At 63.2% G+C, this 24,187-nt stretch overlaps 2 protein-coding genes across 3 annotated transcripts in view; one reads left to right on the top strand and one right to left on the bottom strand.

The window, feature by feature from the left end:
* The first annotated feature begins 5,797 nt into the window (after positions 1-5,797).
* Positions 5,798-11,153, top strand: GLIS2 (GLIS family zinc finger 2). The gene is given in 7 exon segments (XM_004452169.5): positions 5,798-6,141; positions 6,803-6,975; positions 7,081-7,257; positions 7,336-7,469; positions 7,563-7,681; positions 8,591-9,006; positions 9,008-11,153. Coding segments are annotated over 7 exon segments (1,575 nt in total). The 5' UTR covers positions 5,798-5,969; the 3' UTR covers positions 9,392-11,153.
* Positions 11,154-11,652: 499 nt separating this feature from the next.
* CORO7 (coronin 7) overlaps positions 11,653-24,187 on the bottom strand; it is a 56,797-nt gene continuing 44,262 nt past the window's right edge. The window contains exons 17-31 of one of the 2 annotated variants that reach the window (XM_058286559.2): positions 23,895-24,003; positions 23,722-23,808; positions 23,493-23,635; positions 23,316-23,420; positions 23,155-23,240; positions 22,145-22,286; positions 21,957-22,046; positions 21,281-21,397; positions 20,892-21,027; positions 20,470-20,561; positions 20,024-20,110; positions 13,479-13,563; positions 12,603-12,739; positions 12,198-12,263; positions 11,653-11,821 (exon numbers count right to left, since the gene is read on the bottom strand). In XM_058286559.2, coding sequence (XP_058142542.1) covers positions 11,735-11,821; positions 12,198-12,263; positions 12,603-12,739; positions 13,479-13,563; positions 20,024-20,110; positions 20,470-20,561; positions 20,892-21,027; positions 21,281-21,397; positions 21,957-22,046; positions 22,145-22,286; positions 23,155-23,240; positions 23,316-23,420; positions 23,493-23,635; positions 23,722-23,808; positions 23,895-24,003 — 1,569 coding nt within the window. In that variant the 3' untranslated portion in view covers positions 11,653-11,734. Of the gene's footprint in view, positions 11,822-12,197; positions 12,264-12,602; positions 12,740-13,478; positions 13,564-19,290; positions 19,911-20,023; positions 20,111-20,469; positions 20,562-20,891; positions 21,028-21,280; positions 21,398-21,956; positions 22,047-22,144; positions 22,287-23,154; positions 23,241-23,315; positions 23,421-23,492; positions 23,636-23,721; positions 23,809-23,894; positions 24,004-24,187 lie in introns of those variants that run through there. The other variant, XM_058286558.2, reaches the window with a different exon arrangement.

Genomic DNA, 24,187 nt, shown 5'->3' with positions numbered 1-24,187 from the left:
TCCGGTCCTCCCCACACAGCCTGGGCCACCTCTGCTGGGCGTGTGTCCCTGTCTGGCTCCCCTGGTGCCGGCCCCTCCCAGGGATTTGGGCGGCCGGGGCCCAGCTCGTCCCTCCCCTCCCAGCCCCGGTGGGTGGAGCGTGGGGGCTGCTTGGCGGGCTCGCCTCTGGCTGAGGCCCAGGTGCAGGCAGTGCTCATGGCCCCATGCATGCCCCCCCACCCCGCCCCCGAAGCTGGGCAGACAGGAAAATACCAGACATACTTGTGCAAAGGTGGCTGCAGGCAGGCAGCAGGGGGCGGGGGCCGCAGTGGGGACCAGAGCCCCAGGACGAAGGGAGGCCCCTGTGCCAGGCCGGCCCCTGCAGCTGGACGGGCTCGCGTGCCTGTGTGAGTGTGCACGTGTGCGCTGGGGCACACATGTGAGCTGCTCCCCGGAGCCTGGCGTCACCCTGCAGCACTGGGGTTGGAAGTGCAGCTGCAGCGTCTCTGGGGGAGCCGGGGCTGGCGAGGGCCATGGGGGGGAGCCAGCCGCTGGCCTCCCGGCTTCAGCTCTGCCTTCAGCTATCTGGGTGACCTTGGCAGGCCCAGTTACTGTGTGGGGCACCCCCGGGTGGGGCCTGGAACAAGAGCCCTCAGGACTACCAGTTGCTGGCACTTTCTGTGTGCCAGGCGCTAGGCCAGGCTTGCCCGGGGTGATGCCCCAGATCTGAGCCGGGCCCATTATCCCGTGTTACGGATGAGGTGGCCAGGGCTCCAAGAGAAAGCACTGGGGGGACCCACGTGGGGTCGCGCTACCAGGGTCGGCCCAGGGGACACAAACCAAGTGGCCGTCGGCTCCTGGGCAAGGTCCCTGGCATACCCCCCCCTCCTGTACTGCTCAGCCCCTGGGGTGGAGAGCAGAGAGTTCCACCGGGGCTGGGTCCCCAGGGCCCCTGCACCCCACTTGGGTGGGGCCCGTCTGGGGAGGCCCCGGGCGCCAGCTCAGGGCCCATCTTGGGCTGGGGTGGGGCCCACTTGCTGAGCGAGAGGTTCCCAGGGAGGGTGAAGCACACTCTCCCTGGAAGTGCTGCCCCGCTGTCTGCCCCTCCTCTCCCTGTGCCTCTCTCCTTGCAGCTTCTCCTGGGCCTCAGCGCTTTTCTCTGCTGGGGTCAGGTTCTAGAAGGTCACTCCGGGCTCTGTGAGGGGCACAGGCTTGTCTCAAGTCCAGGGCCGGCCAGCAGAGTCGGGAAGGCCAGGCAGTCCCCATTCTGAGGGAGCCTGGGGTGCCTGTGGACAGAGGGCAAGGCCATGTCCGCACAGCTCGGCGCCTGGCCAGAGGAGGGGGTCTCCGCCGCGGGGACAGCCCAGCCCCGTTCAGCACCTACTCTGCGCAGGGCACTGTTCTAGGTGCTGAACGTGACCTCCTGATGGGAGGCGGGCCCGGCCAGGCTGGGCGTGTTCATTGAATCTCCCCCAACCCCGAGTGGGCGCGATGGCGGTGAGCGCCCCGTTGTAGGGAGGAGGGCCGGCAGGCTCAGCAGGCGGGGACCTGCTCCAGGCCACACGGGCCGGAAGCGGCAGAGCCAGGGGGACCCGCTGGGCGGCCTGCGCAGGAAGCCGGGCCCGACGGCCAGGCTGCCTGGGCCCCCGCGGGCCTCACCCCTGCCCCCGGCCCCGCCGCCGCCGGGCCACCGAGGAGGGTGGAGCTCTTGGCCTCAGCCGGAGCCGGAGCCCGTTCCCAGGAATGCGGGGCTGTGGGGCCGTTTGCTTTGGCAGCGTCTCTGTCCTCAGCCATCCAAGCCTCCTGCCCACCCCCTCGCCAGCGCCCACCCACTGCCGGCTGCCCCTCCTAGACGCTGCCTCTAGTTCCTGCAAGCCTCTGGGCAGGGGGGGGGGGGCGCCAGGCCTGAGCCCCTGCCCACGGCCGCGTGGGCACGAGGGGCGAGCGGTGAACTGGCCCCTGGGCGCGCCACCTGGGCTGGAAACCCCGTCCTGCCCCAGGCCGGCTGCGTGATCTTGGACCAGTCACTCCACCCCCCTGAGCCTCAGTTTCCGCACCTGTAATGGGACGAAGCGGCACCTCCTTCAGTGAGAGGGCGGCTCACCAGGTGCTGGCTCCTCGTGGGACTGTGGACAGCAGATGGCCCTGTTGTTCACTGTTAACAGCTGCCTGTGGCTTCTGGTCCCCGACCTGCTACCCACTCGTGCAACCTGGGGCGGCCACCTCCCCCTCTGGGCCTCAGTTTCCCCACCTGTAGAGCTAACCGCCAGCCGCTGGGATGCACACGGGGCAGCGGAGGCCAGGGGCTCTTTTCCCCTTTCTGTTTGATGTCAAGAAGGCCACGTGGACTTGAAAACAATTGCTTTATTGTGGTAACCATGTATGCAGACCATAAAATTGCACATTTTAACCATTTTTAAGTGTCCAGTTCAGTGGCATTAATGATATTTGCAATGCTGGACTCCCATCCCCCCATCCACTGCCACATGGGCTTTTAAGAGCTGCGTTTTGGGCCCCTGTCTCCAGGGCCTACGTTGAAGGGCCACAGCTGACCAGTGGGGCAGTTTCAGGGCCACCCTGGGAACAAGGGGGTCCCTGGCGTTGCCCTTGACAGCAGATGTCAGGCTGTTGTGGGGTGGGCGGGGATGGAGCCCCCATTTTACAGAGGACCCTGACCTCACTCTGCATCTGCTAAGGAGACCCCGCCTCAGAGAGGGGTGCCAGGCCCGCCGCAGGTACCTCTCCAGGCTCCCCGCCAGCCAGCTCCCCCTACCCCCCCTTCCCCCCCCCCCCCGCCCCCGGCAGGGAAGGGGGGCTTTAGCCAGGGCGGAATTCCCGTCAGCTTGGCTCCGATTGGCTTTTGGCCTCGAGCCTCAGTTTCCCCGTCTGTACCGACAGGAAACATGACAGCGTTTACTCCTGGCAGGGGTTTAAGAGGATTCAGTGAATTCAGGGAAGGCGGGTGCCTGGCACGTGGTAGGCGTTTCACGTCTGATGAGCTGCACCCCCCACCCACCCCGCATCCGCGCCCCTTGTCCTTGTAAAGCTGCCAGCCAGCCCCCCCCCCCTTCCGGCTTGGGTTCCACTGGGCCTCAATTTCCCCGAGCATCCCTGGCCGCCGCGGGCGCCCCCCAGGCAGACGCAGCGGGGACGCAGGGGGCGCGGGGCGGCCTGGCTCGCACTACCTGCCCCGGGCGGGGGCGCGGCCGCTGGGGGCCAGCGGCGGGCGGGCGCACACAATAGCCGCCTTTGTCTGGCGCGGGGGCCCCGGAGGGGACAGGCCAGCCCACCCTCGGGTGACCCCCGCCCCAGGGAGCGGGGGAGGCCGGGCGGGGGCTCCCTCCCACCGCCGCCCCGGTGGTCCCGCCGCCGCCCCCGCGCGCTTCCCCCTCGCCGCTGCCGCTTCCTCCCGCTCCCTCCGCTCTAATTAGTTCCTTTTGCCGCTGGAGGAGCCGTGCGGGGCGGGGGCGTCGCGTCCAGTGCCTCCCGGTCGCCCCCGTGCTGAGCGCTTGGGAGAGACGCGGCCCCTCTGGTCTCGCAACAGCCCCGCACGGGAAGGGCGCTGGACTGCGGGCTGTTTAACTGGCGGGGAAACTGAGGCACGGGGAGGTGCCTCAGCAAGGCTCCTAGAGGGAAGCAACGGCGCCCAGGCAGTCTGCGCTCCCCCATTCCCGGCACTGCCTTACCCAGGGAGCGCCTGCTGGGTGCCCGGCCCTGGCTTCCGCGAGGGGACTCTGAAACGGAGGTGGCTCCCGCCCTCGGGGACCCCCCACCCTACTGCGCCAAGCAGTAAACAAGGAAAGGACCTGATGGCGAGAGAAACTAACGGGGGCACGGGGATTCCCCTTTGGGGAAGTAACGGTCCGAGCAAGCTAGGGGTGCTCTAGGGAGCTGGGGGACCCTCCCCCTGGGCTGGGGTGCCGTCCCACCCTCTGGGCACCGCTGTCCTCCCCGGGCCCCGCGTCTCCCCACCATGGCTGGCCGGGAGTGGTGGGCGATGGCGCGGCTGGCCTTCGGAGGTGCTGGCAGCGCCCCCACCAGGTTCCAGGCTGGCCCGTCCCCTCCCTGGGCCCCCGCAGGCCGGGGAGCTTTCCGGAGCCGTGAACCTGGCTTTCGCCTGCCCCCGCCTCGCCCAGCTGGGAACAAAGAGCAAAGCAGGGAACCCAGAACTGGCTGCCGCCGGCGGGTAGGGTGGCGGGTGCAAGGGCACGCTCTGAGGTTGGCCAAGGTCAAAGCTGGAGTGGGGGCTCACAGGCGGTCTTCCCCCCCAGGGGTGGGGCCAGCCCGGGGTGGGGGTGCCGGGAGTCGCGGGCCTTTGTGGCGCGCCTTCCTCCTTCCTAGGAGAGGGGAGGCGGGGCCTCGGGCTGGCTCTGGCTTCCATCGGAATCAACCCCTGCGTCCCTGGGCAGAGCCCGGGGCAGGAAGTGGGGGGTGGGGGCGTCTCTGGGGACTGGTCCTGCTGCTTGGGAAGAGGGGGGCTGTGCCCGCGCCCCACCCTGGGAGAGAGGCTCCTCCTCGGCCGTCCCCTGTCTAGGTTGGGGTCATGTCCCCGTGGGCCCTGGGCTCCTCCCCAACCCCGCTCTGGCCTGGATGTTGGGGCGAGTGGGCAGGTGCCAAAGGGTGTTCCGGGGCAGCCTTGCCAACGGGAGTTAGGGTCCCTCTGAACTCTCAGTTTCCAAACCAGGCCGGCCTCGTGGTCCCCTTCTCGGGAAGGTTGGGGTGGGGGGTAGAGACTGCAGGGAGACCTGTGGCCGGGGGCCAGCAAGGGACCAGGCCACCAGCCCTTCCTGGCTCCTGAATTCTTAATCAGCATAAATATTTACTTCCTTCCTCCCCTCCCGGCTCCCAGCACTGAGGAGCTTCAGGGAGCCTGGACTGGGCCAGTGTCTAAAAATAAACAGGTGGAGGGACAGGCAGACACACAGACAGACAGCCCTAACTGTGGGGGTGGGGGGTCAGGCAGAGGGCAGCCCCCTGCCCAGGCAGAGGAAGGAGGGAGGGGCTCAAGGCCACCCCTCACCGTCCCCGCCCACCTGCCGCCTGGCTGGGAGCCCCTGGCCCACGCGTGGCCTGGGGGCCAATCCCAGCAGACCTGCCCGCCCTGTGTTAGCCACGTGGGGGGGGGGCTGGGTCCCCAGGGGGGCCGCTTGTTCCCGTGCACGCCCAGGTGGGCAGGGCTCCGTCCTGCGCCATGTGCTTGGAGGGTCTTGGCTGGAGCAGTTTGCTGCCAGGCACTGGGGGGCCAGGTGGGGGTATTCGAGGAACGCCGGAGCAGTCCACCCCCAGCGCTCCCGCCAGCCCGGCCACAGTCCCCAGCCGCCCCCTGGTGGCGGTGGCGCCCGGGGGCCTCTGCCTGCCCAGTGCCTGTGCCCCCTCCTCCAGGCCTTGCCCAGGAGGCAGGGCCACCTACCCGGGCCCCCGGCTGAGGGGTGGGGGGCTCTGGGCCAGGCTTGGTGAGCGTGAGCATTGCCTCACCCACTCGCCTCAGCAGGCACCCTGCAGTCCATAGCCGAGCCCAACTCTGCGAGCCCTGCCACCTCGGAAGACATGCTTTGCTCTTCTGGCCTGATTCCAGAATCTTCTGGAATCAAACTGGGCATGAGTCCCGGGCAGGGCTTCCCACTCTGTCAGAAATGACTGTCGGGCTCAGCCGACCAGTGCTTGGGAGAAGATCTGGCCTCAAACCTGGAAGCTCTCTTGCTTCCTAGCTCCACGCCCTGAGGCTATTTCTCTAAAAACCCAGTTTCAGGGCAAAAAGAGCTATCAAGAGCTCTGCCTCCCAGAAAAGACTCAGGCAGTGGGTGAGGAGTTGGCTTTCTCCACACCTGCTGGCCAGGGCCACTCATGAGGTCTCGCTGCTTGGGAAGAGCCTTTAATGGGTGCTGCTCGAGGAGGAGCTTGGGGTCACAGTGCCACAGCACAGCTCTCATCCTCCCCCAGGTTCCGGCCTGAAGACCAGCCTGGGCCTCTGACCCCAGCCCCCCATCACCATGCACTCTTTGGACGAGCCGCTTGACCTGAAGTTGAGCATTACCAAGCTCCGGGCGGCGAGAGAGAAGCGGGAGAGGACGATGGGGGTGGCGCGGCCCCGCGCTCTACACAGGGAGCTCGGCCTGGTGGGCGACAGCCCCACCCCAGGCTCCCCAGGCTCCCCGCCCTCAGGTACTGCACCTTGGGCAGGACAGGTGGGCGGCAGGGACAGTCTCTGTGGTGATCCCCAGGGTTCCCTGTTTGTTGCTGATCCTCAGGGGAGGTGGTGAGTGTGCCTTGCCCTCGCCTGGGGGAGGCAGCACTCAAATCAACTCTGGAACAATCTCCAAGGGCTGGCTAGGCCAGGGAAGCGGAGGGGAAAGGGAACTGGAAGGCATTACTGAAGTTCCTGAGATCCACTCCTAGGTGTGGGGGCCTTGGGGCCTGGCCACGGGCAAGGGCGGCTGGGGCGCTGGCTGTTCTGGGGCAGGGGGCTGTCTGCTCACCTCCACGTGGGCCAGGCGTAGTCCCCTGAGCTGGGAGGCGCAAGCAGCAGCCCAGCCCAGAGCCCTCTAACAGAAGGGGACAGACAGGAAGAGTCCTGGGTTCGAGTTCCGCTCTGTTCCTCACGCTGTGTGCCCCTCCCTGTCTGCCCACTCATGGCGTGAGGTCACATGAGGTGGGGGAGGTCTTTTGCATCCCTCGTCAGCTATACGCTGCTCATTGGACCCCCAGAAATCCCAGGGTGGGCCAGGGCTGTGCGGCTGGCCTCTGCTTCCAGGGTCCTGGCGGGGGTTCAGAGACCCCCCCAGGACTCCTAGCTCCCACACCACGAGCCATGCCTCTCCCTCAGGCTTCCTGCTGAACCCCAAGTTCCCCGAGAAGGCGGAGGGACGCTTTTCGACGGCTCCTCTGGTGGACCTCAGCTTGTCGCCGCCATCTGGGCTGGACTCCCCCAACGGCAGCAGCTCGCTGTCCCCCGAGCGCCCAGGCAACGGGGACCTGCCTCCAGTGCCCACCGCCCCGGTGAGGAGGGGGCGAGGGCTCAGGAGAGGGAAGGAGTCACGGGGGATCTGCGGCTGCCGGCCCGGCGTGGCATTGACCAGTCCCCCGCTCGCCCTCTCGCCCCAGGACTTCCAGCCACTGCGCTATCTGGACGGTGTCCCCAGCTCCTTCCAGTTCTTCCTGCCCCTGGGCTCGGGGGGTGCCCTGCACCTGCCCGCCTCCTCCTTTCTCAGCCCCCCCAAGGACAAGTGCCTCTCGCCCGAGCTGCCCCTGCCCAAGCAACTGGTGTGTCGCTGGGCCAAGGTGAGCGGGGGCGGGGTGGCAGGGAGTGTGGGCTGGGGACGGGCGGCCCCATGTGGGCTCAGAACTCGGCCCCCGCAGTGTAACCAGCTCTTCGAGCTCCTGCAAGACTTGGTGGATCATGTCAACGACTACCACGTCAAGCCTGAGAAGGACGCAGGCTACTGCTGCCACTGGGAGGGCTGTGCACGCCACGGCCGCGGCTTCAACGCCAGGTGAGGGAGGCCATTCCGGGGCGTTGGGGAGCGGGGTGGGAGGGCACGGAGGGCTGGGGCTGACCCGTGCCCCTGGCGCCCGCCCTGGAGCAGGTACAAGATGCTCATCCACATCCGCACGCACACCAACGAGAAGCCGCACCGCTGCCCCACCTGCAACAAGAGCTTCTCTCGCCTGGAGAACCTCAAGATCCACAACCGGTCCCACACAGGTGAGGGGGCGCTTGGAGAGGCTGGCCCGGGGAGGGAGGCCCACCGTCCCCAGGCTTGGGGCCATCGGGCAGGCCGGCACCCAAGGTGCAGGGGCAGTTCCTCTTTGGCTGCCGCCTGCCCGGGGAGCCCGCCCGGTGGGTCATACGCCCGGGCACGTGGTCAGCAGCGCTGGTCTAACTGCATCTCCCCCCCACCCCCGCCATGCGCTTTGGGATGGCAAGACTTGGGTCTGCTCGGCTCGGCGCTGGAGCCCTAGCACGCACTATGCCAACGCTGGCTGGCAGACACAGAATGTGAGCGGCACGTGTCATTTTAAATGGGTTAATCGCCCCGTAGAAAGGTAAAGAGGAGCAGGTGGAATGAATTGCAGTAGTACGGTTCACTGCACCCAGTACGTGCAAATATTACCTTTTCCATATTTAACGGCTAGTAATGAGATAGCGCTGCTTCAGCTCAAGGGCGGTCTGCGGGCCGGCGGGTGTGTCACAGCACCTCCGTTTGGACCAGCCCATTTTTGAGGACCCAGGGCCGTGTGTGGCTCTGCGCAGTAGAGGACGCTTAGTAAATCTGGAGCCAATCTGTTGAATGAGGACCCTCTAAAAGAGTGACCAGCGTTTGTGCTGTGCTCGTTTAGGCCAGGCCCTGCCTGAGGAGCTTTCTGGAAATGATATAATCTCCACAATCAACGTTCTGTCGAAATAATTCTCATTATCCCCCAATTTGTAGCCAAGGAACCTGAGAGCGGGGGCCAGGCCACGGCTGAGCTGGGGTGGACAAGGCTGGGTTCTCAAGAGCCCCAGGCTTGGGGCTCAGGCTAGGCTGCTGTCGGGGGGCCGGTGTATGTGGGGGGAAATGGGCTGGGGGCAGCCGGGAGATGGGAGCGCCCCCTAACGTGGGCCCGCCCACAGGCGAGAAGCCCTACGTCTGCCCCTACGAGGGCTGCAGCAAGCGCTACTCCAACTCGAGCGACCGCTTCAAGCACACGCGCACCCACTACGTGGACAAGCCCTACTGCTGCAAGATGCCCGGCTGCCACAAGCGCTACACGGACCCCAGCTCGCTGCGCAAGCACATCAAGGCCCACGGCCACTTCGTGTCCCACGAGCAGCAGGAGCTCCTGCAGCTGCGCCCGCCCCCCAAACCGCCACTGTCCGCCCCTGATGGCGGCCCCTATGCCAACGGGGCCCAGATCATCATCCCCAACCCTGCCGCCCTCTTTGGGGGCCCCGGCCTGCCCGGCCTGCCCCTGCCCCTGGCCCCGGGCCCTCTCGACCTCAGCGCGCTGGCCTGTGGCAATGGCAGCGGTGGAGGGGGCGGGGGGGAGCCTGGGCCCTGGGCTGCCCGGCCCTGTCCTGCCCCTCAACCTAGCCAAGAACCCCCTGCTGCCCCCGCCCTTTGGGGCGGGTGGACTGGGCCTGCCCGTGGTCTCCCTCCTCGCTGGTTCCGCTGGCGGCAAGGCCGAGGGGGAGAAGGGGCGGGCGGCGGGGCCAGCCAGGGCCCTGGGTGCCGAGGGCCGCAAGACGCCCCTCGAGAGGACTGAGGGCGGCCGCCCCCGGCCCGGCCCCGACGGACTGCCCCTGCTCCCGGGCACCGTGCTCGACCTCTCCACCGGCGTCAGCTCGACCGCCAGCAGCCCCGAGGCGCTGGCCCCCGGCTGGGTGGTCATCCCCCCCGGCTCCGTGCTGCTTAAGCCGGCCGTGGTGAACTGAGCCCGCCGGGCCAGCCGTCCGCAGCCACGCTAGCAGCTCCGACCCTGCCCCCCGACGAACGGAACTCTTCTGCGAAATAGCAATAATGTTCTCCCGCCCACAGGCCCCGTGGGCTCTGCGCCCCGGGCAGACCCTGCCCCTGGCAGGCTGGGCAGCAGGGATGGTGCTAGGAGGTGGTGGCGGGCTCCCCGGGCGCCGAGGGCTCCCTCGCTGCTGGCCCTCCTTGCCTGTGGCTTCCCGGCGGCCCTCGGCCCACCCGGGTTCTCCACTCACCTCAGTGCCCCTCCGTTCCCCACCTCCCCCGACCCTGGCTGGCTGAGGGGTGACCCTGGCCCCTTGGGTTTGTCAAAGACAGCTAGCCTCAGACCGCCCTGCTCGCGCTCACAGGACCTCTTTCCCTCTGCCCCACCCTGGAGGGAGAGCAAGACAGACGCAGGCCTTGCCCCTGCCCACCCCGACAAGGCGCCTCCGCTCAGAGGGAGGCCCGCTCCGCGCCACTCCCCGTCCCCACCCCGGCCCGATTGCCCTGGCCCCGGGCCGGCCCCTCCTCTGTCCAGAGCAAGGGGACACTGGCCACCTGGCCTGCCTCCGGGGCCTCCACCCTCTGCCTTTCAGGGAACCCCGGGAGTGTGGGAAGCTGGCGGGCAGGGGCAGCAGCGGCGGCCTCTGGCCCAGCCCCTGCTCAGGGAACAGGTGGGGCCGGCGGCGCCCCTAACCCGGCTTCCTCCTCACCCAGGCTGGGTGGGGCCTGCAGCAGGGCCGCCCTGCAGAAGGGGGTACAGCCTGAGTCCGATCACGAGGAGCCCCTGGGAGGTGAAGGCTGGTGGGGAAGACCCCAGGCCGGGACACAGCTCCTGTCCTGGGGGCTGGGGGTGGAGAAAACGCTGAGGGTGGTGGGCTCCAGGCCTACCCCGTGCAAGGGAGCCTCCAGGCCTTGTCCTAGAAGCACCCTGTTTGGTCCCCACAGCCTGTCTGGAATAAGCTCAGGATGCTGGAGACCACGGACCCACTGCCCGACCCCAGGAAGCTGGGCGCCCCCCTCCTGAGTCGAGGCAGCAGCTTTGCTTCCAGCCCTGCTTCGCCCCCAGGCTGCAGGGTGACCAGACCCCTTCTCTCCCATGGGTGGAACTAGGGGTCTGCTGGGCCTGTGGTGAGTCCTCAGTGCGCTGTGGTCCCAGTGGCCCCTGCTGTTCCACTGAGCAGCTCTGTTGACACTGTCCCTGGACTGCCCCTCTGTCCCAGAGGGGTCACCCTGCCCTGGCCCTCCCTGCTGCTTGGCCCAGGACCCCAGCCCTCAACGGGGCCGGCAGCGCTGGCTCTGCCCCTCCAAGGGGCTGCAAGCAAAGTAGGAGGGAGCTGGTCTCCTTTCTCCGGGCCCCCTCCCGGCCCCAGCCCCCCCAAGCCCTGTGAAGGCTCCAGGCTGTAGGTAGCTGGCAGGAGCCATGGGTTTGAGCCTCAAGCCCGGGGAGCAGAGGACGGCACTGGAAGGCCAGCCTGAGCTCAGCATGTGACTCGGTATAGACCAGGCCCTAAGGGCTGGTGTACTCGTTGTTGTTGTCGGTGTGTTGTTGCACATTCCAGGACATCAGTATTTTAACAGGTTCTAAGTGCCTTTCTATTGTAGCTTATGTTTTTCCTCCTCTTGGCTCCATTGCTGTTAGCATAGAGTTTAAAAAAAAAAAAAGATAAGCTAATGACTATAACAATATATTCCTCCATATGAGAGGAAGTTTATAAAGAAACAATAAAAGTGAATTGCAAAGATGGTCTCTGGGCCTTGGACATGGGCTGGGGGCTGGGCTGACAGGCCTCTCCTGCCCCCATCTGGCATTCCCTGCCTGACCCTGCTGGCGCCCTGACCTTTCCATCTGCCATGGAGGGAAGGGTCGGGAGGGGTGCCGAGTGAGCATGGGTGGAGTGGGCCCTCACTTAGCACCGCCAGGTCCCTGCTGCCGACCCAGCTTGCCTGCCCTGCAGGCTGTCCCATGAGAGGCCAGCCAAGGTGAGTCTTCTGCAGTTCTGCCAAATGCAGTGTATGCACAGATAACCAAGATGCTAGATTCAAAATCAGCTCAGGGAGAGGGGACCTGAGGCAGAGGTCTGGGGCCCAGAAGGGCAGGGGCTAGCCAGAGGACTGTGACCCTGAAGCTGAAGCCTGGCAGGCTCCTCATCGGCCTAGTCCAGCCCCGGCCTTGCTGTGGGGCACGCACAGCCCATGGCTGACAGGAAGAGCAACCTGCCTTCTGGAATCTGGATGCATATTTGAGAGAGGTGCAGAAAACACATTTATTGCCAAGCTATAAATTAGGGGCAGTAGGGGTGGGGTGGAAATGAGTCGAGTGGTCACGTTTTAGGCGTCTCTCCTTCCTCCCTGTCCTCCTGGGCCTGGATTCTGAGTTCCTCATCGAGGCGCTCCTTTGCTCGGACCACCTGGGGGAGGGGGTGGTAAAAAACGAGGCAGGGCTGCAAGCCTCTTCCCCTTCCACGTTCAAGTCCAGGCTGCATTCCCCAGAGGGCCACAGCAGGAGCAGAATACAAACGCCTCCTTTATCAGCTGTCCAAGCGGAACAGGTGGGGAGCTGGCATCTTTTCCCCACAGGAAGACGGCGCCTGGGGCCGCCAGGGGCCAGAGCGAGCACGCCCCCAGCTAGCCCCCAGCTGTGGGCCCCGCGGTCTGGCAGCAGGAGCTGCCACCGTGGCTGGGATACCAGGGAAAGGCCTGGCGCACCTTTCCACCTGCCTGGAAATGAGGGACCCCCCCAACGGAGAAGAGGTCCAAGGTACCCTCCTCCCAGAAGCCACTCACCTTTGACTGCAGATAGAAGGAGCCACCCACAGATTTATCGTTCACCTTAAATAAGTGGTCGTAGTTCTGTGGAGGAGAGGGGCCAGGTGAGCTCCGCAGTCTCTGGATTAGAGGCAGCGGGGGGAGCTAAGGATGGAGGGGGGCAAGTGGAAGACCCCTGCCCCCCACCCTGAGCGACATGGGGGCTGCCTGGCCCCAGTGAGGGGCAGAGGGACTGACAGGTGCTCATGGCGGAAGGCCTGGCGGCCACCGCCCACTCTTGCCTCTGCCTCAGGCCTAAGAGTTACTGTAGCTCTCACCTGTCCTGCTGGCTGTGGCCAGGAGCTCCCCTCTGGCCCTCCTCCACTCATCCCGCCCCCGGCCGGCCTCCCACTCCCCATCTCCACTTGGCCAGAGGCCAGGCACCTTCTGGATCTCCTCGGGTCTCAGCTTGGAGACGTTGAGAATCTGCTGTGCCTCCTGGAGGCTGAGGCCGGAGAGGTTGGATGCGGCTGCAGACTGGTGTCCGGCGCGTCCCCGGGCATCAGCTGCCGCCCGGCTGGCTGTGCAGACATGCTGGTGAGCCTCGGCCTTCTCCAGGCTTCCCGAGGGGGCGGCTCACCCCTGCCAGGTGGCAGGGGAGAAGAGACATGCAGGAACAGAGGTGGCCCGAAGGGGTCTCTTCTCCGGGGACAGTGAAGTAAGGACAGACGTGCCCCACTGGAGGATAAGGGCAGGATCTGGCTACCAACCCACTGGGTCCCCGACCTAGACCAGGAGATGAGCCTGTCCCTTCCCTCTCTCCTCTGGGGTACAGCGGTAGCTCTGCCAGGACCTGGCTGCCCACCTATTTACTACCTAGGCCACCAGAGCATGTGGCCATGTGGACCTCCACCTTTTTAAAGACCTCAGAATCGGAGCCAGTAACCCTTTTCTTAAAGGGCCAGAGGTTAAAGACTTCAAGCCGCATTGCTCAGCTCTGCCCCGGAAGCAGCCAGATAACATATAAACAAATGGGCATGGCTGTATTCCAATAAAACTTTATTTACAAAAAGGGGACTAGGCAAGCCCTAGTTTGCCAATCCCTGCCCGGGATACTCGTTTTAATCAGGTTTCACTGAAGATAAACATGGGGGTGAGGGACAGCCTCGCTCTTACAGGGGAACTTCCCAAAGTTCAGGACTGCCCTCCACTTGGGAAAGTGCCCCAAGTCACCTGGTCCTCAGAATCCCAGCCTGGCCAGCCTCAGCAGCCTGTAACCAGGGGGGTAATTCTGGCAGGGGGAAACGGGCCCGAGCTTACCTGCAAACTCCTGCCGCAGGGCCCGGGCGAAGGCCCTGCCCACCACCTGCACCCCCATCACAATGATCTGGGCCAGGTACTTGGCCTGGGGGCAAAGCAGGCACCTGGTTAGTGGGCTGCATGCTTGGGGGCCGTGGACACAGGACAGCTGCCCCCCTGCCCAGCTGCAAGGTTTCTGGAGATCTGAGGGATCAGATCTGATCAGAGCAGCAGACACAAACCTTCCCTCCAAACTGCCCGGATGAAAAGCTGCTTTGCAGGCTTCAGACAAGCCAAGGGGCAAATCCTGATCCATGTGGCAAAGGAGCCACAGAGGCCACTGGCCCCACCCCAGATCTGCCACCAACTCCCTCTGTGACCTGGACTGTGTCCCTGAGGCCTCCCCTATACAGGTAGGAAACTGAGGTCCAGTCAAACCCTTCCAGTACCATTTGAGGTCTGTGATTGTGAGGCCATTCCGTCAACATGGCAGGTCACTAAGGGGCTACTGACAGCAAAGCACTCTCCCCCTCCAAGAAACCAAAAGCCACTAAAAGGTGGTCAGAAAAATGCCCAAAGGACCAAATGATAAGACAGGTAAGGCCAGTTCATCTACTCATTCATTCAACACCCCCAGGACTGCACGATGCAGCATACTGCTGAGCACGTGGGGGAGTCTGACCAAGATGTCATCAAGGGCTTTGGAACTCAATGGAAGGAAATATCAGGAATGAGAGGGTAATTCCAGAAGATGGTATCACTGTGGTGCCGGGCTTTGAAGGGCAGAAGGATTTATAATGGGAAGAATAGGGCCTTCTACGCGGAGGAACTGGGACGGGTGAAGAGTGGGAAGAAAGAAAATAGAAGGGGGCAGCCAGTGGCCCAGGCTGTCCAGAGCTTAGGGAACTGGTGAAGAAGTCAAGGGTCAGGCCAGGAAGTTGGAGTTAAGTGGAAAAACGTGCAGACTGTGTTAGGGACAGAGAAGCCAGATGGCATGCCTATGAAACACGCGCGGACGTGCCACTGGGAAAGGATGCTTCCCTGTCACCTCTATGCTTCCCTATCAGTCAGCAAACCCTGACAGCACTGGGCGCAGGCACTGTGCCATTCGGTCCCGACAACTCGGGGCTCGGCACAGAGGAGCTGAGCAACCAGCCCAGACGTGCAGCCGGTCCAAGGGGTGCTTGGCTGGAAGCCCAAAGCTGGTGCCATAAGCCAGTGTCCCTGGGCTGTGGAAGAGAGGCCGAGCAACCTAACAAGGACCCGGAGCCCAGCCCCAAGGCGAGAGAGGGGCTTGCCAGCCAGTCTTCATAGAAGGACAGAGGACAGCAGCCCAGCTGCCTGGACTGCCCTTGTGGAGCCTTGAAAACAGCCTGCTTGGCCTTACTGGGCGGCTGAGATTCTGGGCCTTTAGTGAGAATTTATAAATGGAACTGGGTTTGATTTTCACAACTAGGGGGACAATTCCTAAGCCTTATGTTTCAGACCAGAAAGCAAAGCCCAGTTAAGACCTCCTCCTGTGATCAAAGCCAAGGGCAGGGCTACAGCAAGCTGGACTGCAGGTGTAAAGCTGCTCCCAGGAGGGACGGAGGCTGGTCCTGTCTGAGCAGCAGAGAAGCTGCCAGGCCAGGAGGTAAGCCTCCGGCTCTCCTTCAGGTCACACACCATGAGCAACCCCATCACGATGCCCTGTTTACTATTCTGCCGAGGGCAGTGACTATTGCCAAATGATGAACGTAAGGGCTGAGGCTGTACCTGGAGCACTCCCCTAGGCACCCCCCTGCAGCCAAGGGGCCCCATGGTTCCCACTGTCTGGAGCCCCACAGCTGCAGGAGGCCCTCCTAGGGAGGCAGTGGGTGTGGTGGGCATAGCAGGCTCTGTGCAAATCCCGGATATGGACCCAAACGCGTTCTCAGTTCCCTGAGCCTCAGCGTCCTCGCCTGTAAAACGTGGCCAACAAGAAGGCGCTGTGGGGATTTAATGAGATGGCACTTGTAAAGTGGCACGCAGCCTAAGGACAAAGAAGCGCCTGGGAAATGCCAGTTATCATTCTTCTCCATTTCACAACACTTGACAATGGCCAGGCACTATGGAGTTCCAAAGCATCTCCCAATATACCAGTGCATTGGCTACAAGCCCTCATATTCTTCAGTGAAGACTTCAAAAGTCTGGCTATATTCCCAGGGAGCTTGGGAGGCAGCATGGAAGGGGAGTGAGAATGCTGCTTTGGCATTGGAATGGATCAGAATTCTGCCTTTGCCTCTTGCTAGCTGTGTGGCCCTGGGCAAATGATATACTCAACCTCTCTGACCTCAGTTTTTTAAACTGTAAAGTGGGAGAATAATATCCACTTCACAGGAGAGTTATAAGGCCCTCACAAGACAATGCACGTAAAACAAAGTTGAAGAAACCACGTGCTACCTAATGGTCTAGAGACCAGGCAGTGCAGCCAAGAGCCTCCTGTGGGCCATGCCCCAGCCCTCTTATCCAGATGCACCTGAGCACCAGCTATGTGTCAGGCCCATGCTCAGCTGAATTCTGTGGGGAGCTGCTTGGCCAGCTGTGGCTAAGTTTGCTGGCTGGAGACCACTGGCTGAAGCCTCTTGCAGAAAGCCCCCAAACATCTCATTGTCCAGGCCCGAAGGGCCCCAGCCAAAGCACAAAACTTCAGGCTAACCTGGTGGTCAGGAAGCAGAAGTCAAAGGCAGAGGACTCGACCCTGGGGCCCACAGGGGACAGCACATACGCTTTCTCATTTGTGCACTGATATGGCCCTGAAACCCACATAGTCCAATTCAGGATTCAAAGCCGTCCACTGGGGCAAAGGGCCACAAACAGCGTGGGGCAGCAGGACTCAGGAACGTGGTTCACCCTGCGTCAAGTGCATTGAGGAGCCCAGCTTTTATAGTCAGGGAGGCGAAACTCCCCTCAAGGCCCAGTTCCAGGCCCACAGGTTGGTGAGTGGGTCCTGCCCGAGGACCACCCCTTCTCAAAACACAACAAGACAGGAAGGGTGCTCTGGTCCCCCAGGGCCCTTGAACACAGCTGCTGGCATCACAAGTAGCCAGGAGGGAGGTCAGGACCACAACTGTCCTTCTGCTACCGTGTTCCCAGGCCAGCAGCTGGTGCTTGACATATACTGACTGAACGGAGCTGTCCAGGAATCAGCCAGGTCACTGCCAGCTTCGCTTTGGCCAGAGCTGGAGTTCTGTAACCTCTATGCCCCAGGACTGAGTTTCCAAAGGCCTTTGGCCCCTCTGCGAAAGCAGAGCTCTGGCTGGCCCCTCTTAAACATGCATGCACGCGTGCGCACACACACACACCGTATGAATTATTTATACTTCCTGAAATTCAGCGCTGTAAAATGGGGACGATGATAATATCTGCTTCCTAAGAATTAAATGAGAGAATTCATAAAAAGCTCAAGGCCTGGCACCTGTATGTTGCCAGGAAGTGTTACTACTTGTGTTTCTCTTGTGATTAGTGATTAAAGAAGAGAATGTAAAGCAACTCTTCCAAACCGGCTGGGTCAGAATAACTTATGGAAATAAATACAGAGAGAAAGAGGTCCCAGGAGCAGAGCTCAAGAACCGGTATTTTTAAAGGTTCCCCGGGTGTCCCGGTGTAGCCAGTAGGACCTGGGGCCGGTGCACAGACTATAGGTGTCTAACAATGGTATACCGTACTAGAGAGGCTCAGTTTTCGGTGCCACAGGTACAAGTGCCAGTCCTGCCCCGTTGCCAGCTTTCAAATGGGGACTCTGCGATGTAGGAAAACTCCAAGTCAGAGCAGGTGCTCGCTCCCTCTGGCAGCCCGCAGCTGCTCGTACAGGGGCTGGCACACGCGGCACACACGTGCGACCACCCTGCCTGGGTATTTCCGGCCAGCCAGGCTCACCCTGCCTTCAAGCCGGGGAGCCGTCCCTGCCCCGCGGGCCGTCCCCGGCTCCGCTCCCGAAGCGCTGGGGCCCGGGAAACGCGGGCCCGCCGACGCCCGCAGCCCGGCCCGGAGCTCGCCGCCCCCGCCCGGCGCCCTGCCCCAGCGGCGCCCGCCTCAGGCCTCACCATGGCGGCCGCTCCGCCTCGTGGGCGCCGGCTCCCGCTTCCGTGGCCCCGCAGCCGCGCGCTCAAGGGCGGCCGGTGGGTCAGAGGTCAGAGGCGGCCGCGGAACGCGCGTGCGCGAGGCTGCGCGGGGCATGCGCGCCGCATCGGCCCTGTGGGGGCGGGGCGCCGGTAGGGACGCACGGGACGTAAGGGGCGGGGCCTGCCTCGGGCTCACTGGGGCACCGCCCCCCGCCGAACCCTGCCTGGTTTACCCCGGGCCTTTGGGAGCAACTGGCTCCAAGGTGGGGCAAGTTCTGATGTCAAGTTATTTGGGCTAAAACATGAATTAAACATAAAACCCTTCCCCACGAACATAATCAGGAGTTGGATGCCACATTCTCACGAATATATAAAAAACCCGGAAATTCAAAACGTCTCATTACAGGATCCTTCTGCCTGGAGCGCAGCGCTCTTTCCCAGAAGCCCGCGAGGCTCACTCCCTCACCTTCAAGTCTTTGCTCCAACGTCACCTCCTCACTCAGAAGCCCCCATTCTGCAACTTGCCCGCTATTCTCTAATCTTTAATAACACGTTTATCCTTCGAAAGTGTACAAGTCAGTGGTTTTTAGTATATCCAGGGTTGTGCAGCCACCACCACTAATCCCAGAACACCTTCTTCGCTCTGATCGTTAGTAGTCCCTCCCTAGGGTCCCCTCCCCAGGGTCCCCTCCCCAGCCCTGGACAACCACCAGTCTACTTTCTGTCTCTGGGGATTGACCTGTTCTGGACAGTCCATGTAAGTGGGATCACACACGTGGGCTTTTGTGACTGGCATACTGCTCCCTTTTCAAGGTTCACCACTTTGTAGCATCTATCAGAACTTCCTTTGTGGTGCTGAAGAATATTCTATCGTATGTACAGACTACATTGTGTTTCTCCACTCATCTGTCCACGGACACCTGGGTTGCTTCCACCTTTGGCATTAGCGAATAATTCTGCTGTGAACATCGGTGTGCAAGTGTCTGTTTTGAGCGCCCCCCCCCCCCCCCCCCGCCACCTTCTCCTTGGGGTTTATACCTGAGAGAAATTGCTGGGTCACATGGGAACTGTGTTTAACTTTTTCAGGAATCTGATTATTGTTTATAATCTGCTTGCCCCCACTGGAATGTGAACTCAGGGGTCAGGGGCAGGATTTCTATGTTTTCTTCACGTTTGTATCTCAAACCCCTGAAGAAGCCACCAGCACATGGACAGTTCTTGGCTACTGTGGACCAAATGAAAAACGCACTGCCTTGGACCACGCGCCAGACCTCTGCCCTTCTTTCCTTTCCTCCAGTCCCTACATGCTTTCTTCCCTTTGTGCCCAAGCCTTCTTTCCTTTTGTCTGATATGTTTGTTCCCTTGGTTCTCTCTGTGGCAAGCTGCTTCTCAGCCTATCAGCTCTAGGTGTCAGCTTAAATGTCACCTTCTCAGACAGCTGAACACACTGCTTCCCCCACATCCAAGTCACTTACTCTGGCATCAGACTGTTTTCTTTACAGTTCTCTTCACAGTCTCTTTACCTGCTTACTTGAATGGTCTGTTCTCTGGTAGACTATAAGAAGCTTGTTCAAAGACCTTGTCTCTTCTGTCCATTCCTGGCCTCTGCCACTTGGGTACTGCACGGTACCTATGTGCTGAATGAACGAATGAACTCCCAAGTGGCAGGCGGCTGGTGGCCTTGGGAGCCAGCTGCCCTCCCCAGTGTCTTGGCCCTCCCTGTCCAGACAGCACAGAGAACAGAGCAGCACTTAGGAGTGGCCAGCTGAGAAAGTTTAATTGCTGAAAACAACAGGGCACATGCAGGCCAGTCCTGCAGGGCACCCCCCCCCCACCCGGTGGGCCACCTGCTCTATGATGGCTCCCAGCTGGGGTGGCAGGGCCAGCCAGTCCCAGACCCTGAGGCTAGGGCTGCTCCCTAGGGCCTGGTGGGGGGCCAGCCCCCGAGACCCTTGTTGGAACTGGGGCCGCAGGCAAGAAGGGCTGGCGGGTAGTGACTAAAGGTGCCGGGTAGAGCTGCCCAGATGAGTGGGAAGGGCAGGGGAGATGGGCCCCTCAGGGGCTGCCCAGGGCCGTGCTTACTGCCCCTGCCCTGGCCCCTGGCTGCACATGTGAGCAGGCAAGCAGCACCGCAGCTGCTGGCCCCAGTGAGCAGAGGGGTGGACAGTACCTAGGAGTGGCCAGTGGGGCCTAGAGATCATGGAAGCACTAAAGGCCCAAAGGGTACCCAGGCCACCAGGATGAGGTGGGCCCAGGCCAGACAGGCGGCTTCCAAGTTGGGGGTGCAGCAATGAGGGGTGCAGAGGGCTCACGGTGGTTCTGGAAGGGGGTGCGGCGGTGAGGCTGGAGGTGAGTGGCAGGCAGGCTAGTCCTGGGGAGATAAATGAAGACGCAAGAGAGAGCTGAGAGCGTGTGGGGGAGGGGGGTGGTGCATCCAGTGGGGGCGCGGGAGGGAGGGTGACACGGGCCCATGTGTCCACTCACCCACTCGTCCTCGTCCACGCCTTCAAAGGAGTCCTGAGGGAGTGGGTCCTCCCGGTTACCCAGCTTTGCCACCATGGCGTTCAGCAGCTGGGGGGTGCACAGGGGAGGGGAAGGGGTGATGGCCCTCGCTGGCCCCGAGGACCCCAGAGCCCATGGTTTTTGTTGTTTAAAAAAAAAAAAAAAAAGAGATGGGAATGCCAGCGACGTGGAGACAGAGGGATGGTGACACGTGGTACCAGAACCGCGCTCACGGCCCCAAAACTCTCACGCAGATGCCAGGGGCCCACCAAACGTGGGTTCAAGGTCTCTGGGTTGGGCCCTGTTATGGGGCGGGGGTCTCCCGAGTCTTTGGCTGAGAGTTGTGGCACGTGGCCCCTCCCCTGAGTCCCGGTGGGCCCTGGAGGACCGAGGGGCAATCACCAGGCAGGCCGGGACCCCACACCGACCTCCTCCTTCTTCTGCTGGTCTGACTTCTCTTCCAGGAAGAGTGCCAAGGATGGAGCACGCCGGCTGGGGGCCTCACGAGGGGCCTGGCTCACTGGGGTGGGGCAAAGACAGGTATGAGCGAGCCCCCCACCCAAGCCTCTGGCGTCAGCCCCTCAGGGATTCTGGGACAGCGACCCAAAGTCACAGGGCACCAGGGTGTGTGTGGGTGTGTGAGTCCGTGTGCTGGGATGGACTGGGATAGAAACACAGCCCATGGGCCCTGCCCTCTGGGGGCTTGGATGAGGAGTCTGAAGATGCCCATTCCTGACAGTGCTAGAAGTTTCTGCATGCTCACAGGGCCGGAGGACTGGACTCGGGCCTGCTGCCCTCTTCCCCACCTCCACCAACTCCCCTGCTTCCCCCGCCCAGCCCCTCACCCCACCTGGGATCATGCCAGGGGGCTGCAGGCTGAGGCGCCGGGGCTGCCCGTTGGCGCCGCCCAGCCAGGCCTGGGCACTGAGCACCGGCTCCCAGGTCACGGCCGTGTCTGGGAACACGTCGTCCTGGAAGAACTCTTTCTGCAGGGAGGGCGGAAGCGGCAGTCCTGAGGCACGACCCAGGGCCCGGAGCCCACCGGTCTGCCTTAGAAGAGTGTGTGCTGAGCCCCGGGACCCTCCCTGCAGTCTGGGGGCGGCAGAAGCTCAGCAGAATACAAGAACAGGAGTCCCTAAAGGGCCCCGAGTGGAGAAGTTTGGGGATGAGGCCGGGCAGGGCCCCGCCAGGCGCGGGGAAGGGAGGCCGCGCGTGGGAGGCCTTGGCCCCCCACCTCACCCTGACTCGGGGCAGCCGGAAAGCGACAGGCTCCAAGGAGGCCTGGCGGAGCCGGAGGCATCGGACAAACTCCACTTCCTGCACGTCGCACTCTGTCTTGGGCAGGAGGACGAAGCCCTGCGGGGAGCGGTGGTCAGCGCCAGGGCAGGGCTCAGGGGTCCCAGGGCCAGCAGGTCCCTAGGCACAGGTGTGCTGGCAGCTGGTTAACACCCGGCTCTCTGACTTGAGGATTCGGCCTCTCCCTGCGGGGTAAGTCCTCCCAGCAAGGCTGATTTCAAGCTGCCAACGCCAGCTGCTGAACGTGCTGCTGGGGAGAGCCGGCGGTGGCGCGTGGGACGTTTCTGCCACTCAGCGCCAGTGGGTGTAAACGACCTCAAGGGCACCGATAGCAGGAGAGCCGATTAGATAATCAGGAGGCAAATAAACTTTGAGTATTACCTTTGTTTCTACTAGAACTCGCCTAGTTGTAAGGTTATACAACTTCATATAATTTGGTTTTTAATAATGTTGCATTTAAATTCCTGGAAATGTCACAACGAGCTCAGGGAGCAGCGGGCGTGGCACCAGCCCATCGCACTTCCCCAAACGCCCACGAGAGGGCGAGGGAGCGCTGCGGTCGGAGGGAGGGGCGTCACCCCCTCCCGCGTCCCCAGAGCTGGGGGGCGTGCGGGGCCACCTTGTGAGGCTCCAGGGAGGTGAAGCTGTTGCACTCGAGGAAGAACGGGGCCTCAGGGAGCAGCTCGTACAGGAACACGCGGGTGTCGCCCTGGGGAGCAGAGGGCGGGTGGGGGAGGTGACTGTGAGCCGCGGAGGGGCCCCGGCCTCCCTCCCCGGCCCCGCCCGCTTGGGGCTCCCCCGGCCCACCTTGCCCGTGAGCAGCACCACGCCGGTGTCGGGGTCGTAGCTGGGCAGCAGGGTCGAGGGCGCCACGTCCAGGCCTAGCACGGCCAAGGGCCCGGCTGCCAGGGCCTCGGCCGCGTACAGGAGCAGCTGGCGCTCACTGCGGCTGCAGGGGTGGGGGCGGGGGCGGTGCGGGTCCTTGACTTCCCAAACGCCGCCCCGCCTCATGGCTACGGCCCCCTCTGCTCAGATCGGCCGCAGCACAGTCCTGGCCCCAGGACCATCCCGTGGCCACCGTGGCCTCTAAGTCGGGTCTTTGAGGCCTCCCTGGGCCTTCGTGCACTTCTCTTCCCTTACTCTGCCTCATTCCCTCACTCACACTCCTCCAGGTGGCTGATTCCCACCCACTTCGTGGCCCGGCCCAGCCCACACCACCTCCAGCCCTCCCCTGGCACTCCTCAGAAGTTCCAAGGCCAACCTCCCAGGCCTCTCCAGCCGCCCGGGTGTTTCCTGCGCTTACCTGGTTGCCCACCAAGCACAGTCCCCTGGACCTCAACCCTCTGGGTTTCCAGTGGACTCAGTCTCCATCCCTGCCTCCCTCCCTCCTGGCCATCCATCTGCCCATTTCTCTATCTATACCTCCAACTGCCCATCATCTATCACCCATTATTCATTATCCATCTGCCCATCAATCACCAATCATCCATCTATACATTGTCCATTCTCTACCTGTTCATCCATCTGCCCATCATCCACTATCCATCCACCCATCACCCATCAATCATCCATCCATCCATTCTCTCTCTGTTCACGTCCATCAGCCATCAGCCACCCACCCATCCACTCATCATCCATCTGTCTGCCTATCCACCCATGCGTCCCTCATCAATCCATTCACCATCCGCCCATCAGCCCATCTCTCCATTCATCCAACAAGTGAGGTGGAGACAGCTTCTGCAAGAGTGTGTTTGGGGAAAGGGGACAAGGTAGCTGCTGAGGCTGGGGGAAGGGGATGGTGGTCTCTGCGCCCTCACCTGTCAAAGCCGGACACCAGCAGACAGTGACCGTCACACACCCAGACAACACGGGCTCCGCGGGCCCCCTCGGGCCCTGGGCCTTCCTGTTGGGATACAGCGAGTGAGGCCTGGTGGGGTCCAGTGGGCTGGAGGACCGCCCCTAGCGCATGCCTGCTCACCTGCAGGGGCTCTGGGCCCCTCCGGGGCTCATAGACCCGCACACGCCCGTCCTTGCAGACAGTGGCCAGCCGCTGCCCGTCGGGACTCCACGCCAGGCCAAAGATCTAGGGGTGGGTGTGGATGTAAGGGGCAGCCTCCGGCCAGGGGTTGGGTCCCTGTCCCTGCAGCTGTCCTACCTGGTCCCGGTGGCCCTGCAGCCTCAGGCGCTCGGCTCCAGCCTGGAGGTCCCAGATGCGAACAGTGAGGTCGTAGGAGGAGGAGGCCAGCACGTCGGCCGCCAGCGGGTGGAAGCACAGGGAGTAGATCTTCTCCGTGTGGCCTGGGGGCGAGGCACGGGGTACCGCTGAGCCTCTCGGCAGCCGCTGCGGCCCATCCCCCAGCCCGGCCCCGCCCCGGCCCCCTGACCTGAGAGGACGGCCTCGGGTGTGGTGAGCACCTCCGCCAGGCCCTCGGGGGGCACCCGCCACAGTCGGATCCTCGCATCCTCGCCGGCTGCGGAGGGGGCCAGTGTCACTGCTGGGCCCGGGCCCCGAGGGCTGCCCCGCGGCCCCTGCAGCCCGGATACCCAGCCTCCTTACCGACGGCCAGGCGTCGGGGGTCGAAGGGGTCCCAGGCGAGATCGGTCACGGCCGCCCCGTTCTGCAGCGTGGGCAGCGCTGTGTCGGGCAGGCGGCCGGGCTTCCGCAGCTGCAGGGGGGACCCCCGCCCCGCAGCCCGTCAGAGCTGGGCCGGCCAGCCCAGGCGCTGGGGACCGCGGGGGCATTAGCGTGCCTGGATCCCCACCCTCTGCAGCCCACGCCCCACCGCTCGGTGGCCCAGGTTCCCTCCTCAGCCACCTCGTGCCCTGAGCCCCAGGTGCCAACTGTGTGTG

The sequence above is a fragment of the Dasypus novemcinctus genome, chromosome 23, assembly GCF_030445035.2.
Source record: "Dasypus novemcinctus isolate mDasNov1 chromosome 23, mDasNov1.1.hap2, whole genome shotgun sequence".
NCBI lineage: Eukaryota > Metazoa > Chordata > Mammalia > Cingulata > Dasypodidae > Dasypus > Dasypus novemcinctus.
The sequence above is the reverse complement of the archived record's forward strand: the minus strand, read 5'-3'. Positions and strand labels throughout refer to the sequence as shown.